General features: G+C 39.1%; 1 protein-coding gene across 1 annotated transcript in view; it reads right to left on the bottom strand.

Moving 5' to 3' along the window:
• PLCB1 (phospholipase C beta 1) overlaps window positions 1–22,335 on the bottom strand; it is a 694,981-nt gene that overhangs the window by 66,660 nt on the left and 605,986 nt on the right. The window contains exons 28-31 of the mRNA XM_042980903.1: window positions 19,259–19,335; window positions 19,061–19,150; window positions 18,533–18,590; window positions 17,840–17,926 (exon numbers count right to left, since the gene is read on the bottom strand). Coding sequence (XP_042836837.1) covers window positions 17,840–17,926; window positions 18,533–18,590; window positions 19,061–19,150; window positions 19,259–19,335 — 312 coding nt within the window. The remainder of the gene's footprint in view (window positions 1–17,839; window positions 17,927–18,532; window positions 18,591–19,060; window positions 19,151–19,258; window positions 19,336–22,335) is intronic.

Below are 22,335 nucleotides of genomic sequence, written 5' to 3'. Positions count from 1 at the left end.
TACTTAACCCTACAGGCCAAGGGTTACCACCTCTGGGGAGCCCCTCCCTGGTTTCCCCCAGTATGTGTCAGACTGTAAACAGCTCTATTACAATGATGATCACTATACTGTTTTAGTCCTAACACAAATCCTTTGAATCCTTTAAAGAAAGGTAGATTACATATTAGAAATTAAGATCCAGCATGCCACCTACCTGTGCTGCCCATGTTAGCCACTAGCCACCTGTGGCTATTTACACTTAAATTTAAATAAAACTTAAATATAATTAAAAATTCAATTCCTCAGGTGGACTAGCCACATTCCAAATACTTAATAACTGCCTGTGGCTAGTGGCTACTGCATTGGGCTCTCAGACATGGAACATTCCATCACTGTAGAAAGTTCTATAGCACCGAGCTGTACTGGACTATAAGCAATTTGAGGTGGGGGCAAGCTTTGCATCTCTTTGCATTGTCTTATTGTCCCAGCATCTAGCCTAGTGCCTGCTAGACAATAGGCATCCAATCAGTATTATCTGAATTATTAAAAGAAAAAAATAACACTATTTACCTACTTGCAGCTCTTTAAAGCTATTTATGGTTCCTAGAGATCACAGAAATAAACACACATACATAAATTTGTTTTTATGATTGGCAAGTAAAATGCTAAAAATGAGCAATTATCATTTTTCCTGGGGTGAGAACACAAATGTGCATTAAGATGTAATTATAGAATTCATTTCAGGTGTTAATATAGCAATCTATAGTTGTTAATTCCTAAGGACAATATCGATTCTAATTTAATTTTTTTTAGGTCATCTCTGCTTCATTGCTCTATAAGTGACCCTATGGACTCATTAAATCTTTCAGCATATTTATGCAACTCTATTTAATGAGTCCTCCAACACCTTGAATTCTCTGGATCTCATACCTATTATTTCAGTGGTAAACTTCTGAGTTTAATTAATCGTATTCTTCCTGAGCTCAGAGGAGGTCAGAAAAAGGTCACCCAGTCATACACAACTCTGCTGGCAGACAACCCCTTTGTTGCCACATTTAAAGATCTTCAAAGAGACACACAATAATAGCCCTTGGGAATCTAGGTATTTAGATGTTCCTATACTAGAAACTTTTCTTTGTTTCTTTAGATATTGTTTTAATGTTTATTTTTGAAGGAGAGAGAGACAGAGCGTGAGTGGGGGAGGGGCAGAGAGAGAGGGAGACACAGAATCCGAAGCAGGCTCCAGGCTCTGAGCTGTCAGCACACAGCCCGACGAGGGGCTCGAACCCACGAGCCGTGAGATCATGACCTGAGCCGAAGTCAGATGCTTAACTGACTGAGCCACCCAGGTGCCCCAATTTTTCTTTGTTTCTTGCTTAAATGATTCTTAAGTTACCCCAAAGCAGTTTCCCTCACTCTCTCTGGAACAAAAGGAGAAACTCTGTCCTGTGATATGAACGAGACTTAAATGCCATTTAAATAAAGATGCTTGTCTTCCAAGATGTTTTCCTGTAGATTTCCTCGTAACTTCAGGGCTAAATAGTAGGGCTGAGTAAATATTATTTGAATGAATAAATGAAAGCCATAAAACAACCCCTTAACCCTGGTGCAAAGCCCAATGTGTACCCTAACTTCTATCTCATAGAATTCAGGGCACAACTTTCCAAGCGGGAGAAAGAGTGTGTTCTAGAGGGGAGTGTGCAGAGAGAAGAGGGAGACAAGGAGATCTTCAGGGAAGCAAAACAATTTAGTCTGTGGTTTGAAGTCAGCACCAACATGTGCAAGCTGGATGGTATGGAGTAGAGACGAAGGAGGGGGAGGAAGAAAGTCAGGGTTGGGAGGGGGTGAGGGTGTCTGTCCTCAATCTTCATGATTTATAGAAGGGAGCAGTGAGCCTTAGCAGCCGTGGACAGAGAAGTTTGTGTCAGAATCCTTTAACCCTTTTGTGCGGGTCACATGGGTCAGTCTCCCCTCTGCTCGGTTACTTGCCCACAGGATGTTTTGAGCACAGAAAACAGCTGCCTGCCTCTCACCCATGAGATCTGCTGCCGATGGTGGCCTCCTGGAGGTGAGTCCTGTGTTCACAGGGCTGGAATTTTTCTAACATCTAGTCCTGGGAGATGTTCTTCTCTAAGACATTAGTTTAAAAACAAATGATTTTGAGAAACTTGAACATCCTGCTTATGAGATTTAATTCCTCTTGCTGTTGTGATCGGTTTGGGAACTAAATTCCTGGCCAGATTTGGTTGTGATCTTATGAAGGCTACAGTATATACCACCAGGAAGGAAACAGCATCTGGTGTATGTGACTGATGTCTATCCCTTGTAGCCACTCAGAGAGATCTGCTTCCTTCGACAGTGAGCCCGCTAGGTAGTCTCCCCATTTTACAGATGTGTGTACTGGGGCACAGATGGTGAACCCTTATTGCTTACTCGTCCGTGAAATATGAGAAAGAGGTATCACAGCCCTGACATCTAGATCATAAAATCATGGCTTCAGATATTTACTGAGAAAGCTGGAGGGCACAATACATGCATGGAGTCTCCAAGGTTGGACACTCCTTAATGACCTCAGGAAAGCTTAGCAACCTTTTTGAAAATTATTTTCCTCAACTGTGCAAAGGCAAGAATAGGAAGATAACACATGTGATGTGCTTTGAAGGGGCTTGGCAACATAGTAAGTGCTCAATAAATGTTAGTTTGTCATTACTTAAGTGTCAGGGAAAAAACCTTTCTAAAGCACTTCTATGGTCTTAAATTGCTCTTAATTATTTAAAAGCATGTATGAACTGTGTTTTTGCTCTTTCATGCTCCCTGTTGAAATTGGCACAGCCCAGAATAAGGAAGGCAAGCACTTAGTATATACTTAGCATAGACTGTTAATTTTCCAGTGCTGTATCATTGTCATTTTTAGGCATTGGTCACTATATACATATATACGTGTATATATATATATATATATATATATATATATGTATATATATATATACACACACACACACACACATATATATATACATATATAACACATATATATGTATATATACACACATATATGTATGTATATATAAACATATTTTATATATATATATTTATACATGGGTCATTATGTAAAAGTTCATATATACACAAAATAAGCAAACATTCTTTTTGTTTATTTGTAATCGTGCTATACAGTGATTTGTATTTACTAAAAAATAGACATTACTAGGGTTAAAAGTATGACCTTTATAGCTCTATTTATAAATCTCTAGCAGATAATAAGAAATATACTTTTCATCAATGAAGGCTTGCATTCACAAATTTCAGGCACCTGTGTGGCTGAGTCAGTTAAGCATCGGCTTCGGCTCAGGTCATGAGCTCTCAGTTTGTGAGTTCGAGCCCCACGTTGGGCTCCATGCTGACAAGGAGCCTGCTTGGGATTCTCTCTCTCCTTCTCTCTCTGTCCCTCTCCCCATCTCTCAAAAATAAATAAATAAACTTAAAAAATACATAAAAATGTGAAATTTCAAGTATTTATGTCATGAGTATTCTTGGGATCAATCTTAGAATTAAAAAAACACTCTTCTGGTAAATGCACGATGGCTTTATGTACTTTTTATTCATTCATTTTGTGTTTAGCTGTAATCTATCAATGGAAATGTTTGGGGTGAGCAAGAAACATTTGGGGGAAACATTAAATGCAGCACAAAAATGTACCTTTCATATACTGGTATAAAAGGACTTTTTGTTCTTTTTCAGATACAAAACAGTTTAATTTTTTTGTTCTGTTTTAGCAATGAGACCTATTTTTCCATGGAATGTGTGAAATTGGTTTATTTTTATATTGCCTTTTATATGTGAAAAGCTAAAGGGACCAAACTAACTATGTGATTAAAGACGTTTTTAGTGTCCAGATATGGTGGGAATATCTGGTGGGAAACAACCATTTTTGCTCAGCAGGAGGCTCAGTTGATCTTCTACAGGAAAAACAAGTGGTAGACCAGATACCACAAGCCTGACAGAACATGGCAACCAAAATGTAACACTCAGGTCTCTATTGCATTTGTTTTGGAAAGCAAATGTATTCTGAGCTTCACTGTCATTTACCTCCCTGGAGATAATTCAATAGTCTATCTGTGGTATTAAATGTTTCACCGTAACTTTCAAAAACACCAGGACAGTAACAAGTGCATTAAAAAAAATCCGGGGTGCCCGGGTGGCTCAGTCGGTCGAGTGGCCGACTTCAGCTCAGGTCATGATCTCGAGGTTCATGAGTTTGGGCCCAGCATCGGGCTCTGTGCTGACAGCTCAGAGCCTGCTCTGGATTCTGTGTCTCCCTCTCTTTCTGCCCTTCCCCTGCTTCTGCTCTCTCTCACTCTTGAAAATAAATAATAAAACATTTAAAAAAATAATAAAAAAATGAAATTAAAAAAAATCCAATAATGTTTATAATTGATGACTTGAAAGATACCCTGAACATTTATAGTCAAATGAAGAAGATATTGCCAAGGTCTCCCTGATGCCTTTCTGGAAAAATTACTGTCACTCGCCCCCTGCCTCTCCACCCCACCTTTCCATGTGAGCTTTATTTATCACAAGGTCACCACAGGAACAAGATTGCCACCCCTGGGAGGACATGGAGGGAATTCACAGCCAGGCTATGGCTTTGCTCTCAAATGGCATTCTCTCCTTTTTTCTAGTGTCACAGTCCGTAGTAAAAAATAAAAATGTATTCAAGGGTCAGGGTCGTGATTAGGTCAAAAACTTAAAATACAACAAAAAACTCCATGAAAGCAGCTTGAAGGTTTTTCCTTCCAGGTGTTACAGCCAGGAGGTAGGAATGTACTAGATCCCTGCTTGTCAAATGCAGTCTGTGGAAATGTGGCAGCAAGGGCATCCCCTGGAAGCTGGTTAGAAATGCAGACCTCAGGTCCCACCCAGACCTCCTGAATCAGAATCTACATTTTCATAAGATCTCCAGATAATTGATACGCTCATTCCCGTTGAAAAATGCTGAGCTAGAATATCACTGCTTGTAGTGATTGATGCAGAGGAAGAGAAAGGAATCATAGCTTTTTTTTTTTTTTTGCAGTAGAGTTGTTTTCACTGATTCTTTGACACGTTTCTAAACTGTACTGCTTCACAGATCAACAAGTGTTTGAGGACAAAAAACATCGTAAGCCTCACTGTAGAACTTTACTTTCAATCCATCAGAATAGATGTATTTTGCTTTCTTTATAATCACAATAACACCTCTTTTTTTTTGAAATGCATTCGCATTGGAATGGCTTAGGGCAGTTCTCTTATTAGCTAAAGGAATACAGTAGATTTCATGATGTATTTAGTCTACCAAGTTAAAGTCCTCTCTAACATCTGAGCTGCATTTTGCTTCAACCAGCAGCCCCTGGCTCAAGCATCCCTATTAGTGAGGTATTTTCAAGAGCTCTTGATTCTAGAGAATCAGGAAATCCTGAGCTATCGCCTTAATTCAAAACATCATGTGGGAATACAATGACTTTTGCTGGATTTTTAAAAGGAGGGGTATAGTAAATTGAGTGGAGTGGGTCAGGAAGACTCCCTGAGAATTAATTTAATCCCACTGGATTTTAAGATAATAAAACTGTGGGCAACCAGTGCTGCAAGAAGTAGGAACTTAAAAATGTCTCAAAAGCAGAAATAACAGTGTGAGTGTAAGAGAAAGATTGAGTTCAAAAAGGAAGTCAGTTTTGCAAATAGAGAAACAAAATGAATAAAAGGGAAGAAGACAATAAGGAAGAATGGAATTTATGTCAAGAAGAGAGAGAAGAATGGTGAAAAAATAAATACCAGAGAAAGACAGGTAAAGATGAGGGCACATCATGGATGTGGCTGGAAACTATAGCAGGAAAAGGATGGGTATGTAGAGAAAGGGGGGTAGTGAAAAACAAAGGAGCAAGTCCATGATGCCTGTAAACCTGATGGCCACATGCCACCCCTCTCTCAAAAGCGACCCCTCCCATCCAGTCCTACCTGGCCGGAAGGATGGTAGTCACCACTTGAGAGCTTGAGGGTTGGGGGGAGTAAAGTTGGGGGAAACAGAGGGATCCTCATGGCAAGTTTCCGACAAGAATGAGGAGGAACCGTCCCCCTGTGTGGAAAAAAAGGGAGGCTGTCATTTTTGTGGCATTGAAATTGATTTCTAATAATCTGTTGTTTCAAATTATTTGTCTGGGAGCTCTCTTGGAGTGCCTTCTAGAATGGAGATTTAAAATCTCCAACTCCTTTGTCTATTCCAACACTTCTGACCACAAATGCAATGGGACTGGCAACTGAATTATCTTTGGTTTCTTCCCATTCTTCGTGGGAATTAGATGCTAAGTATGATTGTAACTAGCAGTTTTGAGAAATTCTCTACAAAATCCCACTACTATCAAGACTTGAAAAAAGATTGTAATGAATCACTGACAGCAGTTGAACAGTGTGGCCCAATGGGACTGGGCTTAATGGCTATGCTTTTCTCTCTCAAAGAGAGAGGATTGAGTTTTAAATGCATCGAGCTAGTTTTGCTAGCCCTCTACATAAGTCACGTGCCAGGCATTGTTTCTGGGTGCCTAGAACTCAAGAACATCAGTGAGCAAAACAGTCGAAACCCTTGCCCTCCATGTAAATCCACTGGGGAGGGAACACTGAATGACACACCTAAGAAAGAAGTAAATGACCTAATGAGGGAAGGTGATATATGCCATGAAAAACAGGAAGTAGAGCCGAATAAAAGGAAGAGGAGATGCCAGCAATGGGGGAGTGTGGAAAGTGTGGTCATGGAGGGCCTCTTTGAAAAGAAGTCTTTGAGCAAAGACTTGAGCAACAGGAGGGAGTCGCCCAAGTGGACCCTTGAGAGATGAGCATTCTGGGCAGAGGAAATACTCCATACAACAGTCCAAGGCGGCCCCTGTCTTTTTGGGGCCCAGCAAGGAACCCAGGATGGCTGGAGTGGAGAGTAGGTCAATGAGAAAACAAAGAGGGGATGCCACAAAGTGGAGTCAGATCATGTGGGACGTTATAGACTTTTATTCCTGACAGAGATGGGAGCCATGAAAGAGTCTTGAACTGAGGAGCGACCTGATTTACGTTCTAAAAGATGACTCTGGCTGCCCTGTTGGGAATTGATATGTGGAAGTGGGAAGACCAGTGAAGAGGCTATTTAGAAATCCATTTGAGGACTGATAGTGGCTTTGGCTAGAGTGCTGCACTTGGTACCTTAACAATTATAAAGAAGTCTTAACTGTTTTATGATACTTTGCAAGTCTTGCGATAGTTTTGATTCCACCTAAAACAAAGTCCCAATAATAAATTTAAGAATTACAACAGCTTATTATGTATTTCATAAAACCTAAGAACTACTTAAAAACAAACAATATGTAAGGTTCAAAGGAAAAGGAAAAGAAATCCTTTTTAAAATATTTTTTTTAATGTTTATTTATTTTTGAGACAGAGAAAGAGAGAGTGAGAGTGGGAGGGGGGCAGAGAGAGAGGGAGACACATAATCTGAGGCAGGCTCCAGGCTCTGAGCTGTCAGCACAGAGCCCAACACGGAGCTCGAACCCGCAAACTGTGAGAACATATCCTGAGCTGGAGTTGGACGCTTAACCAACTGAGCCACCCAGGCGCCCTGGAAAAAAATCCTTTTGAACCAAAGCTAGAAGACAAGATATTTCCTATTTTCTTTATGCCACCAAAAACATATAGGTGCTGCTGGCTACTGTCTTAGACAGGATTTCCCATATGCTAGCATAATTAGGGAGGGCAAAATCCATGTTGATGCCAAAATAGTTAAACATGCTAAGCTTCCCCCAATTGTATAGGGTTGTTTGGGTGTGAGTGTGTGTGTGTGTGTGTGTGTATGATGACCATAAAAGGTATGTCATTAAGAATCCATGCAAACTATCAGAATCATCATGCCCTGTTTATTATTCCATCACAAACATCAGCAAAAGTTAAAGCCACCTTTACTGATAAAACTCTTTGAAATGTGGAATTCTTTGAAATACAAAAATATTACTTGTCTTGGTTTCAGCCACAAATTCAAAGATCTCCTTGTCAAATTCAAAGATTATCCTCAGCAAATGATTATAATAAATGCAGAAGACTTGTATCAATTGATCTTTATTGACAGAAAATGCATAAGCAGGACTTGACATGGTAGATGTTACATTAATTTGGCCTTTGGGCAGAATGCGTGCACAATAGAGAATGTGACTCTTGCTCTTAGAAACGGCTTTCCTAGTGTGGACTGAAATTTTCTTCAGCATTGTTCAGTTCAGTGGTCATGGATTTTTTCCTTCTGCAATAGCTTTTCATCTGGTCTCTGCATGCTGCTTCAATAAATGTTTCAAAGCACCAAGACATTTCCCATTTGGATATTCTATATGTAAATATTTCTCTGGGTTTTCCTTTGCCATCTTTCCCCTGAAAATGTTGAGGGCCATGGCAAAATCAGGTAGTGGTTTCCCGAGGTCAATGAAATCTTTAAATTCTTTGTTTTAAAAAGTATTTAGGATGTGTTATGTTCGACTATTTTTATTATTCTAGTTATACCAAAGCAGGGCTTTAAAAACAAACTAGAGGGGCTCTTGGGTGGCTCAGTCGGTTATGCATCCAACTTCAGCTCAGGTCATGATCTCATGGTTCATGAGTTTGAGCCCCGCGTCAGGCTCTGTGCTGACAGCTCGAAGCCTGGAGCCTGCTTCAGATTCTGTGTCTCCCTCTCTCTATCTCTCCCCTGTTCATGCTCTCTCTGTCTCTCTCAAAGAATAAATAAACATTAAAAAAAATAATAAAATAAAATAAAAACAAACTAGGGATACATTTGGAATAAAACATCTAATTAGTATTGACAAAATTCACATAATACAAGGGCAGGCACACAGAGTAGAAGTCAATTCAGAAGTTTTCGTGGGCCATCTATGGTTGTATGGACTCTGTTGCTTAGGGAGGTGGGCAGATGAAAGTCAGTGGGATTAAAGTCCATCTCATCCTATTCCTAATGTTAAACCTCAGTTCTTTCTGGGAAGAGTCCAAACCCCATCAACATATACAGTCTCTGCTCTAGCAGGTCATGAGTATTTGCTTTGGATCTCCTCCCCTCTAAACTATACACCCATCACGGCACTCCCACATTTCCTAATCTTTAGGAAAGAAAGTAAAGACAAATGAAGGGGAAAGAAAGTTAATAGGGTAGAGAAAAGGGGGAGGAATCAATGGCAACCATGTGAACCTCCATTCCGATTTTGTTTAAATCTCAAACGCAGTTGCCTTACAAGGGTTAATAGATAAAAGAAATCCATGAGGGGAATGCCATGTGGGCCTAAGGGGAGCCTCTTCTCAGACCTAGGGATTTGTCTACAGGTTGGTTGTCTGTAATCATATAATCTAATTTTTAAAGAGAAATTGATTTTTTTAAATAAGAAAATTTCTGAGTATTAAATATTAGTGTGAGGGCTTTGTAATGTGCCAACTTGGGTAGGCTGAACTACATTTCCCAAAGTTCTGTTTCTGTATTTTTCCAGGGTGAGTTACAAGGGAGACTTTCCCAAGAGTTGGAGGGCTGAGGAGGGAGGCAGCGACCATTCTGTAACACACACATGTTGTTGCAGATCTGCTGAATGGGTTCTGGAATCACCTTCCCTCCTCTTTGGGTTTTCCTTTAGTTGTTCTGACTCCTGGGCCAGGGGTGTGTGTGTGTGTGTGTGTGTGTGTGTGTGTGTGCGCGCGCGCGCAGCTCTGTGATAAAGAGTCTCCTACAGGTTCTGCTTCTCCAGGTGAATCCCAACGAATAAAGATGTTAACTAATTCAAACATTTTAGAAACACCATGTGGGGATTTTCTATTTCTGGTAATGGTTGGTTAGGCCACTTGGACAATCCTTCCCACTGAAAATGCCTAAAAAGGCTGGATGTGATATTAAAACTATATTCTTTAAAGAACCTAAGAGCTGCAAAAATTTAAAGAACGATCAGGCCCAAACTGCAGGGACATCAAGCCTAGACAGGCAAGCCACTTTTGCCCTGAGGGCGTTTGCTAACACTGGAAATTTTGAATTCATCTTTTGAAAGCCTCGTAGGGTGGGGCCACAACTCCAAGCCTATGGCTTGTACAGAATGAGGAATCTCACAGGAAACTCTCCTTATAATAAGCCAGGCACACAGATTGTTGATTTGAAAATAAACCAGGGGCACCTGGGTGGTTCAGTCAATTGAGCATCTGACTCTTGATTTCAGCTCAGGTCATAATCTCACAGTCATGGGATTGAGCCCTGCATCAGGCTCTGTGTTGGGCATGTAGTCTGCTTAAGATTCTCTCCCTCCCTCTCTCTCTGCCTCTCCCTCCCTCTCTCTTTCTCAAAAACAAAACAAGCAAAAAACCAAACAGAACTTACAGAATTAAATAAAACACAAAAGCTGGAATTAAAAAACTCTGTGGAAAAGTGTAAGAGCAGTGTAAACAAAGAATTTGTGAATTCAAAAAAGGGCCAGAGAAAAATTGCCCACAGGGCAGCACAGAGATATGAAAAGATGGAAAATACTGAAGAATTACAAATCTGAGATGATGGAGTAAAAGGTCCATTTTATTTTATATATAAATAACATGATGGAAGCCATTTTTGCTGACACTATGGCTGAGTTTCTGCAGAACTGAGGAAAGTTATCCATTCGGTGACCTCAAACACGTATTTAGACACATTTTAGAAAAACTGCACAGAATAGAAGAAAAAAGTCCTAAATGCAATAAAAGGAGGAAAAATACAAGTTATTATCAAAAGAATTACACTGAGGCTAACAGCTTCTCAATAACAAGAGAAGCCAGAGGACAGTGGAATTTTATCTTCAATGCACTAAAAGCAAATAACCGTCAACCTAAAATACCCAGTGAAAGTATCATTTCAGAATGGAGGAAAATATAGACATTTTCAGATGAAAATGAAAACAAAGCCAAAAACCTCAAAGAGTTTGCCACCTGTAGACTGTATAAAGGAACTTCTAAAGGTGTAGAAGGTAATGGTCCCAAATGGCCAGTCTGAGACATAAGACAGAATGCTGAACAAAAAAGTCTTGTGAATATATAGATAAATGTAAATGAACACGGACTGTGTAACAAAGAATAAGAATGTCTCATTTGTTTAGAAATGTATAGAATCGTTAATACATTTCACAAATAAATCAAAAGGAGACAGAGTTAAAACTGTTCTATTGCTCTAGTATTGTGCAGGAGAGTCAACATAGCCAAGTTTTACATCAAGAAAATAATAAATAACTACATTTTTTAAAAGACAATTATTCACATTGATACAAATGACAAAGAAGTTCCTTCCACAGATAAAAACAAAAAACAAACCATTGGGTGGGTCTACCAAGACTTGACAATGAGCAAAACATAGTCCACTGGCAGCCAGTTTACACTCTGTGGTCTGGCTTCTATGAGAGGGTCCAATGGGTGATGGCAGGGAGAATCCACATTTCCCCATCAAGTTGCAGAGGATTGGGGGACACACAAATGAATTGTGTAAGGAAGAAGCTTTTACTTTAAATCTCCTAGTCTCTTTCTCCCTGAACACTGGGAAGACAAGACTACAATCTCTACATTGAGAGTTCTGTCTCAGGGCCCAGTGGTCGGTCTGAGAAGACTCACTTCACCCAGAAGGATGAGTCACTCACCCTGTTGGTTCTAAAGATGTCAGGGGAAATGAGGAAAATCAGTCTCTATTCCCCTAATGGAGGGGAAAAAAAGGACCAGTAAACTACATGATGAAATGTTCTTTCTCTATAAATTAAAATGCCCTAAAGCTTCCTGGAATTCTCTCTTATTGATGAGCTCAATTAAAACAGAAAACCTGTGTTCTAAGAAGCATCAAAGACAAATTAAGTGTCAGAGAAAAAGTAAATTCCACATTTATCGACTGTTTTATGAGGTTATGGAGATGGTTCATTAAAAAGTCCCCTCAAAAGACAATTCTTCTTATTACGAGAGCCGGTAGCTGCAAAGTGATCAATATACGTTGGAATATTTGCAGCAGATTCAGGGCAACTCCTGATTAACGATGCTTCAACATGTTAAAATAAATCTTTCTGAAGTGTTCAAGAAAAAGGCAAGAGGTCCTTTTTATAATGAATCCGTTTAGACTTGAATGTGACCACAGAAGGTATGGTTTCTCTCTACCGGCAGTTGGGGTGTGAGTTGCTCCTATCACCTTTTGTACACATATACCCTTTTCCTATTGGCTTTGGCAACCTCAGGTATGGAAATCCCAAGGAAACCAATTATGTCACCGAGAGTTCAAAGACTGGCTGGGGTTTACTGCATCCCTCTTAAGAACTCTGAAGCTATAGATTTCATAAAAAGACACACCTTGAACAAAGCTGAAAATAGCATACACTTAGGGACTGAATGAAATGTTTCACTGCTAGGAAACAGGCAACTGAACATTTCTCCAGAATGTAGAACTCTACTGAAAAGGAGCTGAGTATTCTCTTTCAAGGATGTCTACTGTTGTTTGCAACTTAAGAAATTTCAGAGGGACCTATGTACAGGAATACACAGTGTAATTTTACATCAAATCGAGGGCCAAGCTATTTATCTATTGTATCAGTTGCCTCTAGAACTCACCTACTTCCAGTTTCCCCAATGCCCTCAAAAATGAATACAAAAGAAATAGACTCATTGATCTCTTTTTTAGTGGGAAAAAAATGGACACTATATATATGAAAAAGGTCTGGTACATGTCACAAAGTTGGACGTTCCAAAATAAACTTTCACACTGTGGCTGGCCAAATTTGGTTCCCTACCAAATATGTGCCAGTAGGATGGAAATTCTTGGTCTGAGTATGGAAATGAAAGGTTTTTTTTGCTTAAAAAAATTTTTTTTACCATTTATTTATGTTTGAGAGAGAGCAACAGAGTACGAGCTGGGGAGGGGCAGAGAGAGAGAGGGAGAGACACAGAATCCAAAGCAGGTTCCAGACTCTGAGCTGTCAGCACAGAGCCTGATGCAAGGCTTGAACTCATGAACGACGAGATCATGACCTGAGCTGAAGTTGGCTGATTAATTGACTGAGCCACCTGGGCATCCCTGGAAATGAAATGGTTTTAATTGAGGCACATTGTCCTCTGACTGTTCTACTGGAAGGTGGGAATAATTTTAGGAACTTGAGTTGATACTTACAGATCATAAGCACGCGGTTGAGTAAAAGGTTAGAAGGTTGCACTTTGGGTTAATCTTCATATATAACTTGCTCTAAATCCAGTCAGAACTCCCTGCCATTGAAGAACTGTTGTCTTTCAGCAATTGGCTTTTAAATTTCCTTTGTTAAAAAAATAATTGTTCAATTTTGAAGGAGTTGTTTGGTTATCACAGGCTTGAAAAATTATGCAGCTTGTGATTGTGGTTCAGAATAGCTCAAAACAGTAATACCAGGAGAATATAGGAATGTAAATAGCTTCCTCCCTGTTTAGGAGGAGGTTAGGAACACTAAACACATTATTACATTAGTTAGAATAACTGGATGAAGAGGGACTAAATGATTATATTTGACGATATGGTGAAAGAAACTGACAAACAGGAAGAAATATGACGCCATGTGGTGTATATTTTTGTTGTAAGCAAAAGATTAGCCATTATTGGTTTCTAGATAAAAAAACTACTTATTCCACTTTAAAATACTTGAAGAAGGAATCTGTTACCCTCAGTAACCCTTGGTGAACTTTGTCATGCTTTTTTCTTCATAGGAAGGTTGCAATTATCTTTAATATTACCTACTATAGAGTCAACTCAATTTCTTTGTCCAATATTCAGTGATGGAACAGCTCATAAATTTCTAGATGTCATAAAATCATTCTACCTTCTCATCTTTCTAACCAAATGGAACTGACTCAGTTAACCTCTTTTATAAACACTGCTGGTCAGTTTCATTCCCTTGAGTTACTGCACTTTCCATATTGTTTCTGCTTTTGTTACTTTCCTTCATATCTATGTCAAACTTCAAAGCTTCATACTGGATGTGAAGAGGGATTATTTCAAAGCTGGTGCTATTCTATTTCTGGTCCACATCCAGCAATTACAGGAGTGTGAATGAATGCTATGTTGGCCTGGACTTTCACTTGCCTACATTTGCTGTCCTGTGCTTTGTTCTTTCTCCACATGACCTGCACTTGATCTTATTCACGTCACTGTTTACTATTGCTCCTTCCTACCATGGACATTTCCTTTGATCAGCCATTGTGTCCTACAATATTAACAGTCATGATTTCTTATTTTATTATTAAAGTCATGGTTCCGAAGCACAAAATTTATCAGCTCTGAAGAACATCCCTTAATAAATGCTTTAGTTTGACATGAAAACAAAAATCTCCAAGGGCAACCTTCAAATCCAGACGCAAGGTGGTCATAAGGGCAACGTGGATGAGAAACAAAGAGATATCACTTGTTCCTATTTACAGTAAAAAATGAAGGCAACAGAAATAACAAGTGCTGGTGAGGTTTTGGAGAAAAAGGAATCCCCATGCACTGTTGGTGGGAATGAAAGTTGGTGCAGTCACTGTGGAAAATAGTATGGAGGCATCACTACATCCACTACTGGGTATTTACCCAAAGAAAACAAAAACACTAGTTTGAAAAGATACATGCATGCTTCCCTATGTTTACTGCAGCATTATTTGCAATATGGAAATACTATAAGATATGGAAGCAATCCAAGTGTCTACCCATAGATGAATGGATTAAAAAAAGAGGTATATTTATATAATGGAATATTACTTGGCCATAAAAAAAGAATGAGATCTTGCCATTTGCAACAACGTGGATGGAGCTAGAGAGAATTATGCTAAGTGAAATCAGTCAGACTAAGACAAATACAATATGATTTCACTCATATGTAGAATTTAAGAAACAAAACAAATGAACAAACAAAAGGGAGACAAAAACAAACGTTAAATACAGCAAATAAATTGGTAGCTATTAGATGGTAGGTGGTTAGAGGGATGGATAAAATAAGTGAAGGGGATTAAGAAGTACATTTATCATGATGAGCACTAAGTAATGTATAAATTGTTAAATCATTATATTGTACACCTGAAACTAATATAACACTGCATGTTAATTATACTTCAATAAAAAATGAAAAAAAAATACAATAAATAAACATAACACCTCCCAAAGCCCCTTCTTCATATATCATCACATTGGGAGTTAGGGCTTCAACATGTGAATTTTGGGAGGACACAGTTCAGTTCATAGCACTGTTCGATTCTGATTATTAGCTATATTTGGACAGACTAAACTGATCATGTGCAGACAGGCTCAGAATTTTGCAAAGAAAACAAAACAAAAGTGAAGGCAAAACAACTACTAAAAATTCATAGAAACACTTCAGATCTCTTGCTAAAAGTCCAAAAAAGAAGAAATGGGAAATTGCTATAAATATGGCAGTGGCACACACAATTACCTACCTAACTGATATTTTTATATCTTTGATAAGAAAACATCAGTTTTGTTCCGGTGCCTGTTGACTATGAAACTGAAGAGGAGCTGGACTCTCCCCACCCTTTTGAGCAAGCTTTAATACTCTAAGGCAATCGTGAAGATTACACTCTACTACCCATGACTGGTTTAGTAATGGGTATATGGTACAATCCTAGCCAATGAGGAGAAAGCTACTGGGAAGACATAGGAAGCTTTTCCTTAATCTTATAAATAAAGGGCTATAAGATGAAGACATTACCTTTTTTTGCCTTTGAATGATTTATGTAATGTGATGCATGGAGCTATGGCAGTCATTTTAGGACTGTGGGTTTAAAGCTTAGGCATGAAAGGCAACAGACTGAGATGGCATGGTGCATTCTTTTTTTTTTTTCTTTCTTTCTTTTTTCTTTTTTTTCTTTCTTTTCAATATATGAAGTTTATTGTCAAATTGGTTTCCATACAACACCCAGTGCTCATCCCAAAAGGTGCCCTCCTCAATACCCATCACCCACCCTCCCCTCCCTCCCACCCCCCATCAACCCTCAGTTTGTTCTCAGTTTTTAAGAGTCTCTTATGCTTTGGCTCTCTCCCACTCTAACCTCTTTTTTTTTTTTTCCTTTCCCTCCTCCATAGGTTTCTGTTAAAGTGCATTCTTGATGAGGTTGCTGAAGTGTTCAATTAACCATTCCTCAGACTACAATACATCTGAACTTCCAGGAATATGACTTACTAAGTTTACTATTGTGTAAGCCAGTTTTAATTGGGTTTTCTGTAAAACTGCTGCAGAATGCACCCTGACAAGTTATCCAACAGTTATTCTTGTAACATTTACCTATGTCCAGTGCATAAGTTTAAAAGCGCTTTAATACCTACCAAAGTTGATTTTAATCCTGATGACCTAGAGCAGTAACTGAAAAGCCTCGTAGGGGTTTTTATACTGAGAGTTACAGAATTGAAACACATTTGTGATTGCATTGTATCTATGAGACAAGTATGAGACATTTTTGGACCAAAGACAAAAACAAAGTAAAATAAAACTCTATGGGAATAACCATATCTCACCAGAGAGATTTTCTTTTAGAAATATAAAAACTGGCTAATAAGAGATCAATCGTAACCAACGTATATTATGTCAGTGTACAAAGTAATGACATGTTTGCTTTCAGACAGCATGGATTGAAAATGTATATATCTGAATATATCACCTGGGACTGATTATTAGGGTGTTAATGTGCCGCTTAAATTCCAGTTGGACCTGAATCTTTTGCTCCAAACATTATAAAAGATCCATCAGTGGATCAATGGAAGGTATAGCCATTTCTGAAATCATCTTAAAATTTATTATTAATGTATAATCAACCTAAGATGGTGGCTAAGAATATTTAAACTGTATGTTTACGTGAAAAACAGAAAAATTAGCAGCATATTTAAGTAATTATTAATTCTCAGATTTTCATTACTGCTTCATCTATATTGCCAAGCCTAAAAACTTTAGGAGTTAAAAATATTAAATAATTCTCCTGTCTAATAAATACAAAAGGAGAAGGGCAGAAATAACCACAAGAATATATTTAGAACTAGCTAAAAAATTTCTATAAAAAGTAAATTGATGAATGGACTATACAATGAAATGAAAGTAACACTTTTGAGCTTTGCAGGTTTAAAGAGTACTTGTATGAAATAGCTGTACCTTTTAGAGTAGATATTTTAAATGCACATAGGAGAATAATAACACTGAAAAGCATATTTTTCACAAATACTCAGTGATGAATGAAAATATATGTAATGATCTAAAACCAAGATGCTCTTTGCCAACCTAAAAGTATTTGATTTACTGATAATCAAAGTTAATATTCATAAAACAATTGATTTTGACCAAACAATAAGCATAAGGTAATTTGAAAGAGGAGACATAATAAACTATTATTATTGGGGGAAAAAAAGATTTGTTTTTTTCTGGTTTATGAGAACATTTTGTTGGATTAAAAACCAGGGTGATTTTGGTACAGGACACCCTCTGCTGGACAGAGCCTGACATTACAATATTTTATTCAGTACGCAAGAGGCTTGGCTAATTTCTCTAATTTTCTCTGTTCTGGCAGGGAGAGAGGGGAAGTGCTTCAAAAACCATATCTCAGACCAATTGAAACCAAAATTTCAAGAGGTGGGTTCCAAGCAATTGCAATGTTTAAAGCTCACTGGGTGATAATAAACCTGTGTGGAATATTGCTATAGAAAGATCTTTACCATGGTTGAGAAAGATACATGAGTTTTACATGTAAGAACTGATCTGAGACTGTGTGCAGGGTACACGACCTACAGAGGTTTTATTGTAATTAAATGGAGGAAAAGTGAAGTTACTGTGTTTTATTATTCGGTTCAGTTTACCTTGGGCTTTTCATCCAGGATCTGCTGACGGATCTCCTTGTGTTTCTCTACAAGTTTTTCTTGCCGTTTACTTTGTGCCTCTTCTAACTATAAGAAAGTTACAAAGAAAGTTATGTTCATCTAACATTAATAAGTGAGTGGTTTTCAGAAAAAAAGTGGAAAGCTTTTCAGATCGATGTCATACATTTAATTATCTCATATCCTGATCAAGAACTTCCCTTACAAGTGTAGGAGACTGTTGGTAAGTGTCAGACCTGGGTGATGGGTACACAGGGTGGGGGTGAGGTGATCAACAGATTATGCTATTCTTCTATTTTTGCTAAAGTTTGAAAAGTTCCATAATACCAATTTTCAAACACTAATATGAAGAAGTGCCTTTGGAGATTGCCGTCTTCCCTAACATTGATGACAGCTACAGGTTCTTTTGGGGGATCCCCTATTGATCCTGTGTTTCTGGGCTCCTCACTTTGAAAATGATTCTTGACATTTATTTTTAGATAAGCCTTTTTATACATAGGTTTGCAACTAAACTTGCAGAAGCCTTGATTATGGAATGCCTGCTCTGTGAAACAGCTCTTCTGGGTGGTGGTGATAAATAGATACAAGGCCTGGCATTTTCCTCCAGAGGCTCACATTGTGCTTGCTGAGCAATCATACGCGGTGTGCAAAGCAGAGAGAGATTAAGCGACATACCCTCTTGATGTACTGTACCACCTCCTGGATGTATGACCGGATCATCTCTGTCTTTTCCCTAAGAGCAAATGACAACTAGATCATTATATGAACTCATCCAGCATCAACAAAGAGGTGAGCTTCAGACTTCCAGATGAAAGTTTACAGAACTTTCAACATTCTTACTGCTGTGGCAAGAAAGGTACAATCTGCTGGTTCTGGACAAAAGTCAGGTTCTGCCCAAGGGCAAACTCTGTGTTCACTAAATGCTGGGAAGTTTGCCTGACAGCAGGGGAACTGAAGATCTGCTTTTTTCCTAAGGGACGCTCCTTACTCAATCTTTAACTAAAAGGCCCTGGGTGCACCTCAGTCCATTATTGAAAGCCCTTTGAGTTCCCTGTTGAAAAATTTACAAAAGGGATCTTTTGAAAGGTTAATTAGAGGAGAAACATCAAAAATGGGTCTTTGTATGTTTGAGAAGCTGTTATTCTAACAGAATAAAAGAATCCCCAGGTAAAAGTTGGGGGAGAAGGGGTTCTTTTTCCTTACTCTTCCATTTGACTTTTGTCTTTGGATTTAGCTTCTGTGATCTTCTCCTGCCTTTTTTTATCCATTTTCTTCTTTAATTCCTTCTTCTCCCTGAAGTCAAAATGGAAGTAAAAGAAAAAAAAAAAGACAAATCAAATGGCAATTTGTGTGTAACACATTTATAGGCACAAGCCCATTGTAAAGAGAATGCAGGCTTACTTCTCACAGATTTCTTTGAGCTTCTTCAGCTGATTGTTCTGACATTCTTCGGCAACATCCGTCAATTTCTGAATAAGCTGGGGGAAGAAAATGTGTTTACTGTTTTACACAATCATAAACAAAGACTCTCTCCCCTTGAGCCCCCAGACAACGGTATCTCTAGTTAGGAAATCTGTGACTGATGTTTAACAATAGTTAAAATTACCAAGCATCTCACAGGCAATGGGGAAGTCACTGAAAACCATCACATTATCTAAGCTTTAATATGAAAGTCTTCTTTGGATCCCTTTTGAATTAAACAGGATGCCTTAGACTATTGTGCTGGTTACTGCAGCTTGGCTCAGTGCAAAGACAACTAACAGTGGAGGGGTGGAGGGCTCAGGTTCCATTCCTCATTCTGTGATATCAAAAATACCATTTGGGTCAATGGTGCTACATTTTCTGAATCTACATTTTCTTGTAATAAATGGGATTATTAATGCCTTTGTCTCTTGGAGGTACAGTGAAGCTGAAAGTAACACGAGTATGATACAAATGCAAGTTATAATCAACTGTGTATTTTAATTCTTGGTTTGTGCCTAATTCATTGTTTTTTTTTTATTTTTTCTTAATATTTATCTATTTTTGAGAGAGACCAAGTGTGAGCAGGGGAGGGGCAGAGAGAGAGAGAGAGAGAGAGAGAGAGAGAGAGAGAGAATCTGAAGCAGGTGCCAGGCTCCGAGCTGTCGGCACAGAGCCTGGTGTGGGGCTTGAACCCACAAATGGTTAGATCATGACCTGAGCCGAACTTGGACGCTTGACTGAGTCACCCAGGCGCCCCCAATCTGATTCATTGTTTAATTGCTTCAAGGACCATGAGTTGCCCATCTTAGAAATCGATGGCTGTGTCCTTGTGTGGGTAACTTCCAAAGAATGTCAGAAATTCTCTTCTATGGTACAGTGCCATTGAATTTTAACACATGCCATGAAAGCAATTAATTTATTGTCTTGCATTTATTATCAAACCAAGCTTCAAGAGGGCAGTGACTGTGTTTGTGTTTGCATATCCTTGGCCCTCTGCACAATTCCTAATATTTAGTAGGTGCTCAGTAAATACTTCTCAGTTATATAAAGGTACATAAGTCCCATCTCTTTCTCTTCCACATGGAGAACCTATGGAAACTTTTGCGATTACTCAGACAGCAGTAGTAATTGGACTCAACCCTTCTTACTGGAGCACCACGTAGACAGCGTGGGCTTCCTATGAAAGACCCCACTGCTGTTGACCCGTGATGGAGACTCTCAAATACAACTGGGTAAGTTGACCAATTTAACATAAGTGGTTACTGCCACAGTGATAAGGCAACATAATCAGAGTATGGCAAACTTTCATCGATAATTTATGTATGTCTGGCACAGTTTGAAGAGTTTTAAATGTATTCGATTCCTATTTAATTCTAAGAACTGCACTGTGAGGCTGTGCTTTTATCTTTGTTTTACATGTGAAGATCCTGACACCTGTGGATCAGGTTCTGGGCTCACAGACACAGAGGTGATAAGTGACAGAGCCGGGACAAACCCAACAAATCAGGTTCGATGGCTTCCCCACTTCCCCACCTCTTTTCATTATGATTTTAGAAATTGTTTTTGAAAAAAAAATCCTTCTCATGTAAGAGAATAAAACATCAAAGGAGAAATTATCTTAGAGAATTACAATAAAGAAAGCACATTAACTTAACATTAATGTGAAATTTGATGCATTTGTGAAGTGGACTAAATCTGAACAACTATTAACTGGGACTTGGGCCAGCAGAAAACCTATTTGATCACTCAAAAGAGATTGCCTGATCATGACCATCACAATTAAAGAAATCATGAAGGGGAGCCTAGGTCCGTTAAGCGTCTGACTTCAGTTCAGGTCATGATCTGGAAGTTTGTGAGTTCGAGCCTTGCATGGGGCTCTGTGCTGACAGCTCAGAGCCTGGAGCCTGCTTTGGATTCTCTGTCTCCTACTATCACTACTCCTCCCCCACTCAAGCTCTCTTTCTCAAAAATAAATAAACATTAAAAAAAGAAAGAAATCATGAAATATTACAGCTTTGTAGTACTATTTTTGAAACTCTCTAAATGTAAAATTCTGGTGTGCAAAGACTCTGGAAATTTCCTTGAGGATTCCTGCAATCCCGATTCTAGCTGAGGGTGTGCACTCAGCACCTTTCCTTCCCCAGAGCATCTTTCTTCTTTCTCATTCACCCTGAGGAGTTATAGAGGGTTATGCAAGGATCCCCAACCTTGGTTGCAATATCAGAATCACTCCTGGATAACTTCCTAAAAATGCAGATTCCAGGGCTCGTGCCTATGCATATGGACTCCAAATGTCTCAGGGCAGGGCCTGGAAATCAGTATTTTCAAAACCTCCTCTGGTGATTTGGAAACTTTGCCAGATTTGGGAAGATGTCTGTGGCCCGTCCTCATTCTGCTCAACATGGCAAAACCTCTCAGCAACGCTTTTAAATTCAATGGCCCTCATACTTCTGTTTCCACTTTGTCATCTGGTGTATCATTCACCTGACTTCAGAATGTTATTTTCTTGGTTATGCCAGTATCTGCTCACATTTCCTGCTCTCCTTCCACCTCTTGCCCTCATCCTTAGCCACCTCACCATCCAGTCACTGAAGTCCCTGACCCTGAGATCCCACAGCCCATCTCCCCATCCAATTCTTTAAAAAAATTTTTTTAATGTTTATTTTTTTTTGAGAGAAAGAGACAGAGCACAAGTTGGGGAGGGGCAGAGAGAGAGGGAGACAGAGAATCCGAAACAGGCTCCAGGCTCTGAGCTGTCAGCACAGAGTCTGATGCAGGGCTTGAACTCACAAACTGCGAGATCATGATCTGAGCCAACGTCGAACTCTTAACCTACTGAGCCACCCAGGTGCCCCTCTCCCCACCCAATTCTGACTTTTCTTTTGATTTGGTATCATACCTGACGCAATTGCCAGCCTGCACTCTCTCAAACTTCCACAGAAATTCCCTGGCTGCTGCGTCCGCTGGCCTCCTCCTTGTCCCTCCCTCAGACCATCTGCACTTGCTCTTTACTC

Source organism: Panthera tigris, chromosome A3 (assembly GCF_018350195.1).
Source record: "Panthera tigris isolate Pti1 chromosome A3, P.tigris_Pti1_mat1.1, whole genome shotgun sequence".
NCBI classification, from domain to species: domain Eukaryota; kingdom Metazoa; phylum Chordata; class Mammalia; order Carnivora; family Felidae; genus Panthera; species Panthera tigris.
Note: the sequence above shows the minus strand (reverse complement) of the source record. Positions and strands in the feature narration are given on the sequence as shown.